Source organism: Somniosus microcephalus, chromosome 19 (genome assembly GCF_052327205.1).
Source record: "Somniosus microcephalus isolate GS21.2 chromosome 19, FLI_Smic_1.0, whole genome shotgun sequence".
Taxonomy (NCBI): Eukaryota; Metazoa; Chordata; class Chondrichthyes; order Squaliformes; family Somniosidae; genus Somniosus; species Somniosus microcephalus.
The window spans coordinates 20133700-20150879 of record NC_141005.1 but is presented as its reverse complement, the minus strand read 5'-3'; the positions used below and the strand labels follow the sequence as shown (position 1 = coordinate 20150879).

Sequence of the window (17180 nt, the reverse complement as noted above, 5' to 3'; positions counted from 1 at the left end):
AACGCCAGAGTTCAGAAGTGAAAGGATCGCTTTCTTGTTTATTTCAGCAGCAAGTCTAAAATAATAAAAGGATATCCTCTTCACAATATAAGAAATAGGAGAAGTAGGCCAGACATCCCTCAAGCCTGCTCCCGCCATTCAATATGATCATGGATGAACTTCTACATCAACTCACTTTCCTGCCCTCTCCCCATATCCCTTGATTCCCTTAGTGCCCAAAAATCTATCGATCTCGGTCTTGAATATACTCAACGACTGAGCATCTCTGGGGTAGGAAATTCTAAAGAGTTAAAACCCTTTGAGTGAAGAAATTTCTCCTTACCTCAGTCCTAAATGGCCGACCCCTTATTCTGAGACTGTGACCCCTAGTTCTAGACTCTCCAGCCAGGGGAAAACAGCCTCTCAGCATCTACCTTGTCAAGCCCTCTAAGAAATGTATATGTTTCAATGAGATCTCCTCTCATTCTTCTGAACTCCAGAGAATATAGGCCATTTCTACTCAATCTCTCCTCATAGGACAGCTCTCTCACCCCAGTGTTTCCACATACCTAGCTAGTTAATCGTCACAATAGACCAGTTACAATTTCTGATATCACATGAGTAAACTCACCCTGAATGCCATCCCAGATCATTTTAAATACAAAATTATTCAGGAAGGAGGAGATGGTGACCAACTCTTCCAGTTTAAATGAGACTTGCTCCTCATACACCTCAATGTCATCCAAGATCCTGTAATAATAATGTTAGGAATTAATTTCACATAGCACAGGAGACAGGGGGTGAGATAGGTGGTACAAAAATGGAGGAAAAAGAGGGAAAGAATTATCCATAGCTACACTAAACAACCACCCAATGAATCACGAAACTCAACCAACAGAGGCTGGGGTGCGTCAAGGAGAACCACCAAATTAAACAAATTATATTTAACTTCCCACTAAGGAGCAGTGGTGTGACATCCTACTAGTCCCATAGGGTTCAGCTGTCAATGAAGTAGTGCTACATGAACAACAATCATTCCCAATGAAGTGAAACTAAAACTGAGATATTGGGCTGGATTTTCATTGAGGAGGTGTGTAGGAGGCGGGGCTACAACTTTCGGGGTTGTAGTCTCGCCTCCATCGAGTTGTGGCCAACCCACGCGATTTTCACTTGATTGACCTTGTTGAGCCCACCCAGCGGGATCAGCAGGCCAATTAAGGGCCACCCGGCAACAGGTGACATCACAGATTGACATTTCATCTGCCAAAAGTTTTTGACAGATGAAATATTAGCATTTGACAGCTAACACTGACAATCTGTACTCCAAGTTAATTCCTTCCTCTCAGGCTGATTTAGAGATCTCTCCGGAACAGAAAGCTGAATGCTGCAACTTTTGACAGCTCGCGGCCATTCTGCTTTCTGTGCCGGTGAGATGAGGGACTCCCGAGACCTGAAGGAAGGAAGGCTGTAAAGGTAAGTAAAACTTCTTTAAACACTTTACACACACCAAACACACTTACCTCTGCATTCATGCACCCATCACTCACCTGAACACTGGACATCTCGAACCCGCCAAGCCCTTCAGCCCGACAGTCCACCTCGCTAACTTGGCGTGGTTTGGAGCCATCGGGAATCCCACACTTCAGCAATAAAAATAGGGATTAGGCTAAAAACTGCCTGTTAACTACCCGTTAACAGGCAGTTAATTGGCACTAATCCCCTTCCCGCCTCGGGGAGGCGGGTCCCAGCACAGGTCGGGTATCCGCCTCCTTTGAAACTGGCATGGAGGCGGGATGGGTTTGTGCCCCCCGATTTCGAGATTTTAACCCCCCACACGCCTCCAATCCCGCCTCCACGGCCCAATGAAAATCCTGCCCATTTGTGTTCATTGCTAGTGGCTAACTAGTCAGGTTTTGAGTCCTCAACGGTACTGAGGGAGTGCTGCATCATCAGATGAGACATTAAACCGAGTTCCCATCTGCCCTCTCAGGTGGACGGAACAAATCTCACGGCACTATGTGAAGAAGAGCAAGAGAGTTCTCCCAGTGTCCCCGCCAACATTTATCCCTCAACCAACACCACTAAAAAAATTATCTGGTCATTATCTCACTGCTGCTGTGCGACCTTGCTATGCACAATTTGGCTGCCGTGTTCCCCTCCATTACAAGTGACTACACTTGAAAAGTACTTCATTAATTGTGAAGCACTTTGAGGTATCCCAAGGTTGCGAAAGGCGCTGTATAAATGCCCCTTATTTCTTTCGCAACAACTTAAAGTGCCAGGCCAAATATCCTTCCAATAAAATCACATTCCTCTCAATGGAACTGTTCACTTTAATTAGCAGAACAGCTAATTACACTACTATACCACTGTGCACAATTACAGCAACAGACTCAATATATTAATGTGTACGCCTGTAAATGCCATGGAAGTAAAATGCACTACTGCATCAACAAATAACCCATGCAACGTACTGAAAAACAAATTAAAGAATTATTAAAAAGAACTTGGGCAGGAGTAGAGAAATGGGATTAGAGTAGATAGTTGTGATGTGGAGCTCATACTGGTACAGGCTCCAGGGGGCCAGGCGGTAATTTCTAATATTGTGACTTTTGTCAACATGTTGTGCCAATTGAAAAATAAGTTTTTTAAAAAAAAGAGAATTTTCAGCAGGGCACTAGGATCATATTTATTGTCAAAGATAGATATGCCACAGGAGCAAGCCACGAGTAAAAGTCAGCCTAAAAAATATAATTCAGCGCCAGGGTTTCAAGATTTTGGTTCAACAAAATTAGATGTGCTCATCCTCTGAAGCAGCACTGTGCCATGGCCACCATTTTAAATATAAATGGGTTGAGATCACCACCACTATGCATTCCCGCAAATCTGCAATCTCACTCTCATTTCACAGCAGTAACTGGGTTAAGAGTTTGCAAAAACATATGTTACAAGTGGAGGACATGGGTTTCCCAGTCTTCAGTATGGCTTGTTGAGAGTGGGCGGCTCTGGTGCGGCTACAAGTCTGGTTTAAAGTTGTGACACCTGCTCTTCCTGAGAGATTGTGTGGGGATGATTCCCTGTCTGACTCCACGCTGGCAAAAAAACGGACATTTTTTTAAATAAACAGTACAGGAAACTTTCGTTTAACTGGAGGTCAAAAGTCCGGAAAGCTCTATCTACCAGCAAAATTCAGGAGCCGTTTTCTATAAGTTTTTTTTACTTCTCGTTGCTTTTTTTCCCCCCAGTCAGGCTCTGCAAGGTCTGTAGCTAAGCAACAGCTTCAGCTAGAGACGCTTGCAGCTGCAGCCGACTGTTTTGAAGCTGTTGCTAAGCAACAGGGTTTGTTGATTCACACGGAGCTGAAAAGCTCTGTATGTTTTAACATTAACGCTGGTTTATACGGCAGTTTTGATCTAACGGCACCAGCTCGGTCCCGTCAGTGCCGGATACCAGAAAGTTTCCTGTATTGAAAATTTTCCGAAGTATTTTCTTCTATAAAATGTGGGAGTACTTGGAGCAGAAAGTCCTCACCTTTAACTTCCGTCCCCCTTTAACTCAAGCTTATTTCACAAACCCCCTCCCCTCCCCTCCCCAGGACACTTTGCTTAAGCCTGCAAGTCTATGTTACTGAAAGGGCTTAATCAAACCTCACACAAACTTACGTGATAAGGTGCCGTGAGCAGTCACAAAACAACATCAGCATTGCAAGAAGCCGCTTGGATTCCTCGGTGTCATTGTTCAGGCACTCAAGGAATAGCTTCAGGCCCCCTTGGGGTCCTAGCTCACAAATGAATGCCCACAACTTGGGCAACAAGTCATCTAAATAGGTTAACCCTGAAACACAGAAATACAATCACTCAAAACACAAAAAGCACTCATCCCTGGATACAAGATGGGCTGAGAATGTTCACTCAACCCTCACCATCAGGCCTGTTAAAAATCACTTACAATGCATTATGCATTAATCTCAATATATTTCTGACTCTGAAATGTTTTATTTATCAGTGCCATTAACCACCAACACTATCTGACTATTTTTAACAAAAAATATATATACTTTTTCAAACATTCATTATCCAGGCTTTCCTAATGGCGCACTGAGTAGATACAATGCCTGGTGTGATCTTTAAAAGTGGAAGGCTAAATTGATAAAGCTGTTATTGGGTCCTAGGTTTTACAGATAGTAAAAAAAGCAGAGATGATTCTAAACCTGTATGAATCATTGGTTAGGACAGTTACATTGTGTGGAGTTTTGGGGGTCCTTCTTGAGGAATGATGCCAAGGTCATGGAGGGGATACAGAAGAGATTTACTAAAATGATACCAGGGATTAGAGGCTTTAGTAATAATGAAACTAGAGAAAGATGGATTTCTTTTTACTGGAACAAAGAAAGGTTAAGAGATCTGGTAGAGTTGTTCTAACCTTTGAGGGGTTTTGATAAGGTAAATAGGCAAAAACTATCTCTGGTGAGTCACTAGCTGGAGGGCATGAATTCAAGATGATCACCAAAAGAATGAAGGGAAAGGTTAGAAGAAAATATTTTACAGAGGGTTGCCAGGACTTGGAGTGCCCTACCTGAAACAGTAGTGGAAGCAGAATCCATTATAGCTTTAAAAGGGAAGCGGATAAATATTTGAAAAAGAAATTAAAAGGGCATGGGGAAAATTACAGGGGTAAACCTTCCTCAGTAAAATCCCTTCACTGTAACTTTATTCTGCTTCTTTACCTATTTGCATATTTTCATTTGGAAAAATATCTTGTCTGCGCCACTTCAAAAAAAAAATTCTTTTACAGAGACGTAAAAACACAACAAGACTGACCGGTGAGAATCTGGAGTCGAATCTGGGTAAGTGTAGTCAGTGCTGTCTGATACAGCACACAGATACTGCAAACCTTCTGCACCTCAGGAGAGTCCACACGCTTCCCGCCAACTGGCTTCAGAATGTTCCGCATGGACGCCGACTTCTGAAATGCTCGCCTGAAGAGATCTACAAGAAAAATGAAACCATTTTATAAAAAGTTCCTTTTATGCTCATCTAGGTGATGGATGGTGGATCTGGGAAATGCAGCACTTTCCCGATTTAGACATCCACTGTCACAGCAAGCATTCCCAGGTACAGCAAAGTGTAGCTGTGGTACAGACTTGCATCTACAAGGGACATACTGCTCCAATCTCATTTCAGTTGGGAACTTCACGGCTATGAGAAAGGGGAGACTTTGGGCAGGATTTTCATTGTGCCGTGGAGTCAGGATTGGAAGCGTGCGGAGGTTAAAATACCGAAATCAGGGGTCCCGACCCCATCCCGCACCCAAACCCGCCTCCATGCCAGTTTCAGAGGAGGCGGGTATCCGCCCCGCACTGGGACCCGCCTCCCCGAGGCGGGAAGGGATTAGTGCCAATTAACTGCCTGATAACAGGTAGTTAACAGGCAGTTTTTAGCCTAATCCCTATTTTTAAGGTTGAAGTGTGGGATTCCCGACGGCTCCAAACCACGCCAAGTTAGAGGAGTTGGGTGTTCTGGTTGAAGGGGTCGAGATGTCGGTGTTCAGGTGAGTGATGGGTGCATGAGTGCAAATGTAAGTGTGTTTGGTGTATCTAAAGTAATTAAAAAAGTGTAAATGACCTTTTCTTACCTTTTCAGCCTTCCTTCCTTTAGGTTCCGGGAGTCCCTCATCTCACCGGCACAGAAAGCAGAATGGCTGCGAACTGTCAAAAGTGACAGCCTGCAGCTTACTGTGCAGGAGAGATTTCTAACTGAGTCTGTGGAGAAGGACTCATGTTAGAAGACTGTCAGTGTTTGACAGCTTCAAACAGCTGTGAAACGCTGATACTTCATCTGTCAAAACCTCCTGACAGATGAAATGTCAGTCTGTGACATCACTTGTTGCCGGGTGGCCCTTAATTGGCCTGCTGAGCCCGCTGGGCGGGCTCAACAAGGTCAGTCAAGTTAAAATCGCGTGGATTGGCCACATCTCGATGGAGGCGGGACTACAACCCCGAAAGTTGTAGTCCCGCCTCCTACCCGACTTCTCAATGAAAATCCAGCCCTTTGATTCCTTGGCTTGGGCTAGTTTCCAACCCAGGTCCCAGCGATGAAAGGAGCATGCTGTAAGCTGCTACATCGCACAGCTGTCTCATTTTTATTCCAAACCCTGTTTTCACCTTTCCCAGTTTTTTTCTCTCCTTACAGCACTGACTCATGATGAGGTACGGTGGATAAAATAAAGAAAAGCCCAGTCTTTACTCAATGTCCACACAGACGCACTTCCTAGCAAAGGTCATTGGCCAGCAATAAGCAGCGGGTACCCTGGCTAATTCATCCCCTCCCCTTATAGCCCAGGGGTGCTGAGGCCAACTGTCGTGCCCCAACTGAAATCAGCCTAAAGACCAAACTGGTCTGCATGGCTTGATGTCACACACGGGGCAATGCAGATATGCACTGAGCCAACAGGGGAATGAAGCTGGGGAGGTAACAATCCTTTAGATTAGTGCTTTTCAATGAGGCTAAATACTAAAACAGATGCTTACTTTTGACATGAATGTTGTTTGAAGGACTGGAGTACTGTGCATGTGTATGGGCCATGTCTTGATTCTCAGCCAGTTTCTTGCTCAGCACATCATGGAACAACATGCGAATGACCCGGACACTCCACAAGTATTGCAACTGCCTGGTGACTAGAGGCATCGCTTCGTTCAACCTGAGAAGAGGCACAATGAAGGAGTCATTGGAGCAGATTCTCTAGAATGGAGCTTCTTTAACGATACATACAGAAAAACTATTAAATATTAGTTGCATTTTGTTGCCTTGAATTTCAACATGTACCTTACTTATTTGTGGTTTTGTTTTTATTATTAGGTGAAAACTGGAGCTTAAAAATCTGGGCTCATCAATGTGAAAAATGTCAACATTGAAGGACAGAACATTTCCTGAATTTTGCATTCAAATCCAGCACCAAGCACTCGTACATCAGAAAAAGTACCAACGGGGAACAGACTTTCTGTTGACAACTCTGTCTGGGAGAAGGCTCAGAGTAAAGCTGATTTTACTGTATCTATACAACATACCTTTAGCCCAACTTCAGAAGAGCATCTCCTAGTGCACCAGTTGGAGATCTTCCATTTTACCATACTAACTATGCTTCTGGTTCTCTCTCTCTCTCTCTCTCTCGTGAAAGAGTCGATTGGAGGACAATTTTGTGCACCAATGTTTCCCACATGAACTATTCTTGTGGCATCACTGTTTGAGATGGAATTTAGTGCTAAATTATGTTTTGAGATATACTTTGGACTCACTCCCATATGCATTGAGGTTGCCCCGAATTGATAAGGCTGGGCACAGTTTTAATTTTTTTTGGATCTTTGTTGAAATGTTGATGTTAAGGTAATGTACATCAGTGCTGGGGGGCTGACACATTTTGCCTCTATTTTGCACCCAGAGTCAGCATCAAATTCTCCCAGGTCAAGTAAAGCACCGATTAGATACAGCGTAAGTGACATCAGTACACAAATATTCCCATTGAGGCCAAGGTTGACACGAGATCAAGGTCAATGAGCAGAGACAGAAAAAACTAAAGAAAATGAACACATTAGATTCATAAGACAATATCGAATTAACTCAACAGTAGACATCCACTGCTAGCACATACCCATAATCAACAGTCTGCGAGAACCAGCCAAGTACTGGGTGCCAGTGCGTCAGGTTGGACTTCTTCTGAGATACATATTTCTGGCAATACGACAGCGTGGCAGTCAGCACACTGACAAAGTGATTTGTCTCCTCCTCCAACACTTTCTCAGACAGGTAGGCCAGATAAATTAGATTCCCTGCGTCGGTTGGGCAGATTTAATTTTGAAAAAAAAGTTAAAAACTAATAGCCACTGTTGTCAATATTCAGAGAATATTCTGTTCTGTAGTCCAAATAAGAGGAGCTTAATTCGCCTCCCCTCCCAATTTTCTCCTCGCTTTCCCTCAATGCACTGACTCATACTAGGCTGTGGTTTGATAAGCACCTGCGCTATTCTGCCAAATTACCCTTCACGTGAGCCCAGTGAGCATCAGTAGGCTATTCAAGAATGGAAGACATGATACGCAAGGTTAAACCAACATTCACACGCACTTTTCCAGCAAAAGTCACTGATGGTGGGGAATACTGGGAATTTATTTTCTCCCTACATAGCCCAGGAGCGCTCAGATCAATTGTGCCATCCTATCTTTTACCAAGACTGAGATAAATTATCACAGAACAGACTGGAGAATCAAATTTGGGTCATTTTATCTGCAACCTTCGATAAGATTCCTGTCTTGTAATCACTCCCAATTATCCGTTATCCTTTACGTCACTCACTGAGTGAGTCCTGGTATTCTCTTACTTCATAACAGGGAAAACTGGGGCCCACTCAATAACTGACAAGAGGATAACGGGGCACTTGGCATGCACAGCGTTTTTAAGGCAGCTGCATATGTAATAGCGGAACAAATCACTTCTTTAAACATTTGCAAAATAAAAGCAACATTGTAAGCATAACCTTGAACAAGTAGATATCCCTGGAACACTCACCCAGCAGACAGAGTGTATGGCTTCCCTCCAGGCACACACAGATATCAGCACATTGCTCGTCTCGACTTAAAAACAGGATGAATTTCCGGAGTAGCTCATGGGAATGGACCATAGCCATGCACTGAATAGAAAGAGACAATTCATTCAGATCTGGTGGGAAGCTGTGAGGATATCTAGTGGAAGGGAGGAGGTGGCGCAACAGTGTTTTGGTGCGAGGCATGGTCACACTGCACCACGTTCAGCTCAGAGTCTCCCTCAGAAACCGTTGTGACTAAAGCAAAAAAAAAAGTGATCCCACTGAACTTCCCAGCTATTGCAAGATGTAACGCAATTGACTACTTGTCTATCACAAGATGAAATGCAAAGGAACTGGGTAGATCGGCAGTAAAGAAAGCGTATGCCAGAGTCAAAGTGGGAAAAAATTGCTACAATCAATGATATTTCTTCTTGTAAAGTGGCCACAGTTTTTGAAGCTAAACTTCTATTCATTCTAACAGAGGCAGGAGAAACTTTTTTTTTTTTTTTTTTTAATGTCATCAGGAGCAAAAGGTTCACAAAATATGTTCCAAATAAATCTCACAGTATTTTAGTATCCAAAACAATTCAAAAGTACTAAAATATTTTATAGAAACTTCTGTTGATGTACTGAAAATATTTTCCACTAATTCTTCCCTTATTAAATGAATAGCCTGTTCCCTGAACCTGCTGATAACAATGTGTCGGTTTGCTTTGTGGAGATACAGTGCGCTTCTCGAGAGATGATTTCAGCCTTCTCAGACACCACCAAAGTAGATTACCGGTTAATAAAAAACCAAAATGCCCACTAACAGGTGGGTTGGGAGTTGCAGTCTTGGGACAATAATGCACCATATTGCAGTGCGGAACAATGCAGCAATTCACCAAAAATAACAAATCTGAAATAAAAACGTAGAAACGCAAAGCGGCTTCATCAGCACCTGGAAAGAGAAATCGCTCGCTTTCAGATGCCGACCAACCCGCTCTACGGTTCTAACACTTTCTGTTTCAGATTTTTTTAAATATTAGCCAGGCAGTCTGGAGGGGATGGGGAAGGCAAAGGTAAGACACTTTTTTAAAGCTGCTTCTGCGAGGGAGGGGGAATGGGGAGAAGAGGAACCATTTGTTGACCATTATCATTCGTTGTATCCCTTAGTGCCAGTACAACAATGAAATTGATGGCAGTTTGTTGACAGCTTGCTGTCCTGTTCTCAGAGAAACGCATTGGAAGAAACTGAAAGTTGGTCGGCATCTGAAGCTTGGCAACTTGGGGAGGAGGGAAGAGTTGGAAAAAAAAGTATATTTTTTTAAATATAAAAAGGGTGGCAAGGTACCTATACAAATAGATAATAATTTGCATGCAGAGTTTTCCGTGTGACACTTCTTTACCTCAGGTACTAGAGTAGAGAGATGCGTCACCAGCGCTGGGACTGACATAATGTGCAGCAGAAAGGAGCGGAGCAGGTTGTCTGAGAAATGGGCAGCAATCACTGGCCTGGAGAAAAAGAATATAAACTATTACTGGAACAAAAGAGCTAACAATTGGTAGTTTTTTTTTTTTTTTAAAAGCACACTAGTATGAATAGACTAAACCAATGGTATTATACATAGAATGCACAGCAAAGAAACAGACCATTTAGCCCAACTAGTCTAGGATGGTGTTTATGCTCCACACGAGTCTCCTCCCACTCCTCTTCATCTAACCCTATCAGCATAGCCTTCTAATCCTTTCTCCCTCATGTACGTAGTGTGACTAATTGGAGATTTATCTCATTTCAAATCATAAAAGACAATGGCCTAGAAATTCAGTAGGCCTAGTGCCCCATTTGGGGCGCTGGGGGGCCTAGCGCCGGAGTTATGGCCAGTTTAAAAATTCCCTGGGGCCCTGGAATCGGCGGTAGACCGGTAGCGCTGCGCCGGCACCGATGACGTCATCGGTGTGCGCAGCGTCCCAGTTGCCATGCCGACGGGCCCCAGCGCCGAAATTCAGTTGCGGCCGCCTCGCCCGTGGCAGCCGCAACTAAGACTCTGGCAACAGAGTCTTGCACGACTTTGCGCCGGCGCATAAAGGTGGAGCGGCGGCCGGCCGCTTTCCCGCCGGCCGCCTGCCCGCACCTCCCTCCCCGGACTCCCCCACCCGCGGAACAGATGCTTCTCGGCTGCGAGCCCGGCACTTCCCCGAGGTGCCGGGCTCATTTTTGTGGCGATTTTACCGGCCAGCGGGCGGGTGCAGGCAGCTCCTCCTTAACTGAAGGAGGAGGCCTGCACTTCCCGAGCCTGCCGCACCGCATCGGGCGCCGCAGCGCCGGAATAGCGCTGCAATGCGGCGCGTAGCACCAGTTTTCAGGCGCAAACACCCTTCAGTAGCGCCGGCAGCCGTTTGGGCGCGGCACTACTGAATTCTTGGCGCGCGCAGGGGGACTTAGCGCCGGCGCTAACTTTCCGGCGCTAAAGCCCTGGCGCGGCGCCAACTGAATTTCTAGGCCAATGGCCTAGAAATTCAGTTGGGCGCGCCAGCCGTTAGCGCCTTAGGAGTAGATCTCGAGCGCTAGGCGCTTAGCGCCCGGGCGCAGCGCGATCTGCGCCTCGCCCCAACTTCAGTACACATTTAGCGCCAGCGCAAAGTCTTAGCGCGCGCCCTGCTGCGCGCACAGATCATGACGTCATTTACTAGTGCAACGCCCTTTGTGCGCCCCAAACCGGAACTTCACTCGCGCCGGCCCATTGTGCGCCGGGCGGCCCTAACGACTGTGAAGTGGAACGGTACACAGCCGAGCCGGGCCGCGGGGAGCGCTAATTAAAGGGCACTTACCCTGCACTATAAAGGGCCGCCATTTTGCAGCATTCACTCTTGTGCAACGGTTTTTTTGGACAGAGACCAAGGAGGGGAGCTTACTGGTTTGGACCAACACTAGGACAGGTATTTTTGGCTCAGGCCAGAGCTTAGCAATTATCTTTGCCTTCATTGAGAGCTCAGTGTTTGCCAGCATATAATGGGGGCTGCATTGGGTGGCAATGCTGACTTTCAGCCTTATGCCAGAAGGGCTTACAGACGCCGTGAGAGAGTGGCAGCCCTGGCTAGACGCAGAGGGGGCAACAGGCGTCGCCAACTGAGGCCTTACCCACCCAGGGTATACCACCAGCAGACCTCCTATCTGACCATGTCTGCCGCGATGTGTGTTAGGAGGCTGCGATTCAGAAGGGAGGTGGTTGCAGACATCTGCCGGCTGCTTCACAGAGATCTGCAGCCACAGCTGATGCGCAGGACGTCTCTGTCGGTGGCAGTGAAGGTGACGGTGGCTCTCAACTTCTATGCCACCGGCTCCTTCCAATCCGCTACTGGGGACATCGCTAACATCTCCCAGTTCGCCGTGCATTGCTGCATCCGCCAGGTGGCCGAAGCCCTTTTCACAAGGAGACATCAATTCATCTCCTTCCCCATGACCCTGGACAAGCAGCAGCAGCGTGCAGTGGGATTTGCAAGAATAGCGGGCTTCCCCATGGTGCAGGGCGCCATTGACTGCACGCATGTGGCTTTGCGGGCACCTCTTGAGCATGCCGAGGATTACCGCAACCGGAAGGGCTACCATTCCCTCAATGTACAGCTGGTGTGTGACCACAGGCAGCGCATCCTAGCTGTCAATGCCCGCTTTCCAGGCAGCAGCCACGATGCCTTTATCCTGCGACAGACAACTGTGGCTGACATGTTCCAGGCACAGCCTCCCCCAAGAGGATGGCTTATCGGGGACAAAGGCTATCCTTTGTGTACCTGGCTCATGACCCCGCTCCGCGCGCCCATGACCCCTGCTGAAGAGGCATACAACGAGAGCCATCAAGCGACTAGGAACATCATAGAACAAACAATCGGCGTCCTCAAGCAACGGTTCCGCTGTCTCGATCGCTCCGGGGGAGCCCTCCAGTATTCGCAGGATCGAGTCTCCCAATTCGTCGTCGTTTGCTGCATGCTGCACAACCTGGCTATCCGCAGGACTCAGGCACTGCCACCTCACGTTGGACCACCACCTCAGGAGGAGGAGCAGGAGGAGCATGAGGAGGAGGAGGACGAGGAGTACCAGCCCAGGAGGGAGGCACAAGGTCCAAGGGCCGCCCATCGGCGGCTTATTGAACGTCACTTCTAGGCCCCCTGTCAGGGAATGGCTTGTGCCAATGAAAGAACATGATTGCAGCCGCTCCGCAAGCCCTCAGCCGGTTAAGGCAACAAACACTTCAAAGGTCAAACATGGACAATGTTGATAAATAAAATGCTTTATTGTTCAAACTCAGGTCCCTTCCCACATGAAAACCAAAAACAGACGAAACCCCCAAAAAACACTCAAACACATTACTCGCTCCCACAACCTGGAGAGGATTAACAAAATAGTGCAACTAAAATGGCCGTCATTCTCGGCCTTCGTAAAAAACAAACATCACATCATCGGCCTTCAAAAAACAAACATCCAATTCTCGGCCTCAAAAAACAAACACAACTGGCCACACATTCGACTATTTGGCCCGCTAGGGCGATGCCTTGGCCATCTTTGTGTGGCCCCTGCCCGCCCTGCTGCTCCTCCTCAAAGTAAGGCCATTGGCTGCTGCAAGGCTGGGGGCAGGCTCCTGAGGGGCACATGTCGTGACGGCAGATGCCCTTGGGGGTCGGCCTAGTCGAGGTCTGGCCGTCGAGCGGGCGGCTGTTGAATGCTGCAGCTGTGGCTGGCCAGCATCAGTCGCTGCAGCAGCTCCTGGCAGCTCCACTGGGGGAGTGGCAGTGGCGGCTGGAGGAATGGGGGCAAGCTGGCGGATGGCAGGCGCTCGCTGGTCGCCTGAGACACTGGCACTCGCCCGGGCCAGCACTGCAGCATGTGCACCAATCTGCCGAGGGACAGACCGCTGTGCTGCTGCAGCGCGCCGGGTGCCCTGGCGATGCCTGGCTGACACAGCGAGTGTGGCAGCAGTGAGTGCCCGTGTTGACCTGTTCACTGACCGCATCAGAGCAGCCAGTGACTGGACGGCACCACAGATCACCTGGCCAGTCGCTGCCAGGGCTGCCCCGAATTCCGCCCGACTCGCTGCCAGAGCTGCCCCGAATTCCGCCCGACTCGCTGCCTGATCTGCCCGGAATTCCGCCCGACTGGTGGCCTCTGAGGGCCCGAACTCGGTCACACTCCGAGAGAGGGACTCGATGGCCTCAGGCAACCGTGCCACTGCCGCCATGAGCTCCGTGTGCCGGCGCTCCGAGTCCGCGGACAAGTCCTCGAGGCGTTCCATCTCCTCGGCGAAGACCATCTCCGGACTGGAGGCCGGACTCTCCCTCTGGGGAGAAGGCTGCCGAGCTGGCCGACCCTTCCTGCGTTGCTGGACGCCGCTGGGCCCAGCAATTGGACTCCCCTCCGACGCATCCCCCCTCTGGGGAGAAGGCCGCCGAGCTTCCACCCCCCTCCCGCGTTTCTGCAGGCCGCAGGTCCCATGAGCTCCCCTCCCCTTCGACACTTCCGCCACGCTCCCCTCCAGGGAAGACGTGTCCCCTACATTGGCCTGGGTGGCCGCGGCTGAGGGTTCCCCTGATGGGCCGCCTTCCTCTTGCTCCTCCTCCTGCTCCTCTTCTGAGGGGCTGTCACTGGCAAGTTCAGGGACCTCCTCCTCACCATCTGAAAGCAGGAAGGCACAAGAGTAGCTTTAGAGTGAGGAGAGGGCGTCAGCAAGGGATGCATGAGTGGTGGCATTCAGCGCATTGGTCGGACAGTGGCAAAGGATGTAGATCTGATGCGCAAGTGGGACGAGAGAGGTCCAAAAGGTGATGTCCTTACCATTGCTGGCCAGAACAGGGTCGGCATCTCCACATGCAACGGGCCCAATCACCCGGCCACCCATGATGCACTCCACGCGATGTTGCAGCTCGGTGAGTGGCTGGATATGGGGTCGGCCTCCCCCGGTCGCAGTCCGGCTCTTCCTATTATTCGCCAGCTTGGCCTGCAAGAGAAAGGACGGCCTCTAAGTACAGTGTGTCGCCCTGATCTTGTGTGCACTGCCTCCCATGGTGGAATAGCCTGGCCAGTGTGTCGCCCTGATCTTGTGTGCACTGCCTCCCATGGTGGAATAGTTTGGCCAGTGTGTTAAGTGTAGAATGTGCAATTGATGTTCATGCCTGTCCCATCGCTGCTGGATGAGGGCTGGCCATTGGGGCTTTCAGGTCCCTTTGCCCATAATGTGAGGTGCACATGCAAGGATGAGGAGGTCACTGGAAAGGGTACTCACCCTGACAATGCGAGTGAGGTCATTAAACTTTTTGCGGCATTGGACTCCTGGGGACCTCGCTGTTGGCTGACAGCTTGCTGGCGACATGCCTCCAGGCTCTCCTGTAGACGCGGAACGGCGCCTTCTTGCCATTGTCCGGGTACAAAACATGGCGCCTCTTCTCCACAGCACCAACCAGCACACTCAGATCACGCTCCGAGAAGCGCTGCGCACGTTCACGGGCCTTCTGCATGGCTTCAGGCGCTATTTGGGTCCAGCAGCAGTGTTCAGGCCTAGCTGGAGGGCTCCACTATCCAGGGCGTGGCAGCAGACACAGTCGAACCTTCCCCCTTAAGAGCTGGCCGGCGCCAGGGTGTCTGCTGTCAATCACGAGATGGCCGCACCTGCGCTGCGCCCGGCCTCGGCGCTATCGATCAGCACCTCCGGCTTAGCGCCCAAAGAGAGGCGTCCAGCACCAGTTTTAGCACTCGAGCGAACTCTTAGGGCGAAGCTAATGAATATCGGAGAAGTGGCCTCGATTTGGCGGCGGGCGCAAACTTTAGCGGCCGCCCCACTTTACCGCCCCAAAAGTGGCTACAATGAATTTCTAGGCCAATATTTTTAACATTTCTTTAATTTAAAGTGGTTACTCCACAGCTGGGAGCCGTCAGCAAGCTGCAATACACACATTATCCAGACAAAAGATTCCCACCAGCTAAAGCTCATAGATCTGTAAATAAAGTCATTTCAATTACACAGACAAGCTGTGGAAGTAGATTTTTTGCCATCTTATTGGTTTGAAAGTAAAGGAAGACATTGCATAGATATAGCAACTTATCATCTTCTCAGGATGTCCCAAAGCGCTTTACATCCAATGAATTACATTTGAAGTGCAGTCACAACTGTTATGTACGTAAACAAGGCAGATTCTAGCATCCGCAGTATTTTGCTTTAGTTTAATTGAGATGAACAACCAGTGAATCTGGTTTTGGTGGGTTTTTGAGGGAAGAATGTTACCCAGGACAGTGGGAGAGCTCTTCTCCAAATAGTGCAGTGGGATCTTTTACCTCTACCTAAACAGGCTGACAGGTCCTCAATGTGATATATCATCCAAAAATCAGCCCATCAGACAATGCAACACTGCAGTGAAGTGTCAGCTTAAATTATATGCCCAAGTACTAGACCCAGAAGTTTTGATCCAGAATTAATTCATTCTGGGATAGAGGACTTAATAGGTAGATGTTCACACTGTCCAGAAAGGTGCAATTCTTCAGGAACTTGATTACTGGGCTGCAAATCAGAGGTAATGCAAATTGTTTGGGATTGCTAACCCACCAGGTGTGAATCTGCTGCAGTAAGCATTTCAGCCAACATGTCTGATCATAGAATCATAGACATTTACAGCACAGAAGGAGGACATTTGGCCCATCGTGTCTGTGCTGGCCGAAAGAGCTATCCAGCCTCATCCCACTTTCCAGCTCTTGGCCCGTAGCCCTGCAGGTTACAGCACTTCAAGTGCATAGCCAAGTACTTTTTAAACATGATGAGGGTTTCTACCTCTACCACCCTTTCAGGCAGTGAGTTCCAGACCCCCACCACCGTGTGGGTGAAAAAAGTTCCCCTCAACTCCCCTCTAATCCTTCTACCAATTACTTTAAATCTATGCCCCCGGTTACTGACCTCTCTGCTAAGGGAAATAGGTCCTTCCTATCCACTCGATCTAGGCTCCTCATAATTTGATACACCTCAATTCATTCTCCCCTCAGCCTCCTCTGTTCCAAAGAAAACTACCCCAGCCTATCCAATCTTTCCTCAGAGCTAGGATGCGGGTGTTGATTGTGAGCTCGATACTCAGAGCCCACCAGACCAAGAAATAAATACTGGAGCCTTCTGCTGGTTTATGAATTACCGTTTTGCTGTAGCGCTGTCTGGGCAGAAGTTTACGGAGAACTCCATAGGTTCGTCTTTCTCACGTAAACGTGTTGCATAAAGAATGGAAATTGTTGAAAGTTTTACAAACTCCTTAAAGTTTTCTGGACTTTTATGGTTTTGAAAGAACGACTTGAGTTTATGGGAGGCATTATGACCTCGTGCAATCTGCTGATTTCTCTTGCTTCCGTTTAATTTTACTTCTTTATTAACCTGATTTGTAGTTTGTAGCTTGTGATACATGGTCTGCCAGAGAGTTATCTACCCATCAAGCAGAAAGATCAGCAGCTAGAAGATAATCTGCATTATTTCCAGAGCACACCTCATCCCTAAAAAAGCTCATTGTTTATCATGTGGCTCACTATGCCAGAATATTTCATGTACAAGGTCACATTCAGTTCACAGAAAGCATGGCCTTGCGTCTGGAAGGGTATCTATCTGTTAGGCAGGAGAAAAAGTAGCTGGAG

General features: G+C 48.1%; 1 protein-coding gene across 3 annotated transcripts in view; it reads right to left on the bottom strand.

Moving 5' to 3' along the window:
- Positions 1-17180, bottom strand: part of ube3b (ubiquitin protein ligase E3B) — a 58049-nt gene that overhangs the window by 21676 nt on the left and 19193 nt on the right. For all 3 annotated transcript variants that reach the window (XM_085961314.1, XM_085961315.1, XM_085961316.1), the window contains exons 10-16: positions 9943-10048; positions 8539-8659; positions 7627-7804; positions 6509-6678; positions 4800-4967; positions 3642-3813; positions 611-729 (exon numbers count right to left, since the gene is read on the bottom strand). In XM_085961314.1, the coding sequence (XP_085817440.1) occupies positions 611-729; positions 3642-3813; positions 4800-4967; positions 6509-6678; positions 7627-7804; positions 8539-8659; positions 9943-10048 (1034 nt within the window). The remainder of the gene's footprint in view (positions 1-610; positions 730-3641; positions 3814-4799; positions 4968-6508; positions 6679-7626; positions 7805-8538; positions 8660-9942; positions 10049-17180) is intronic.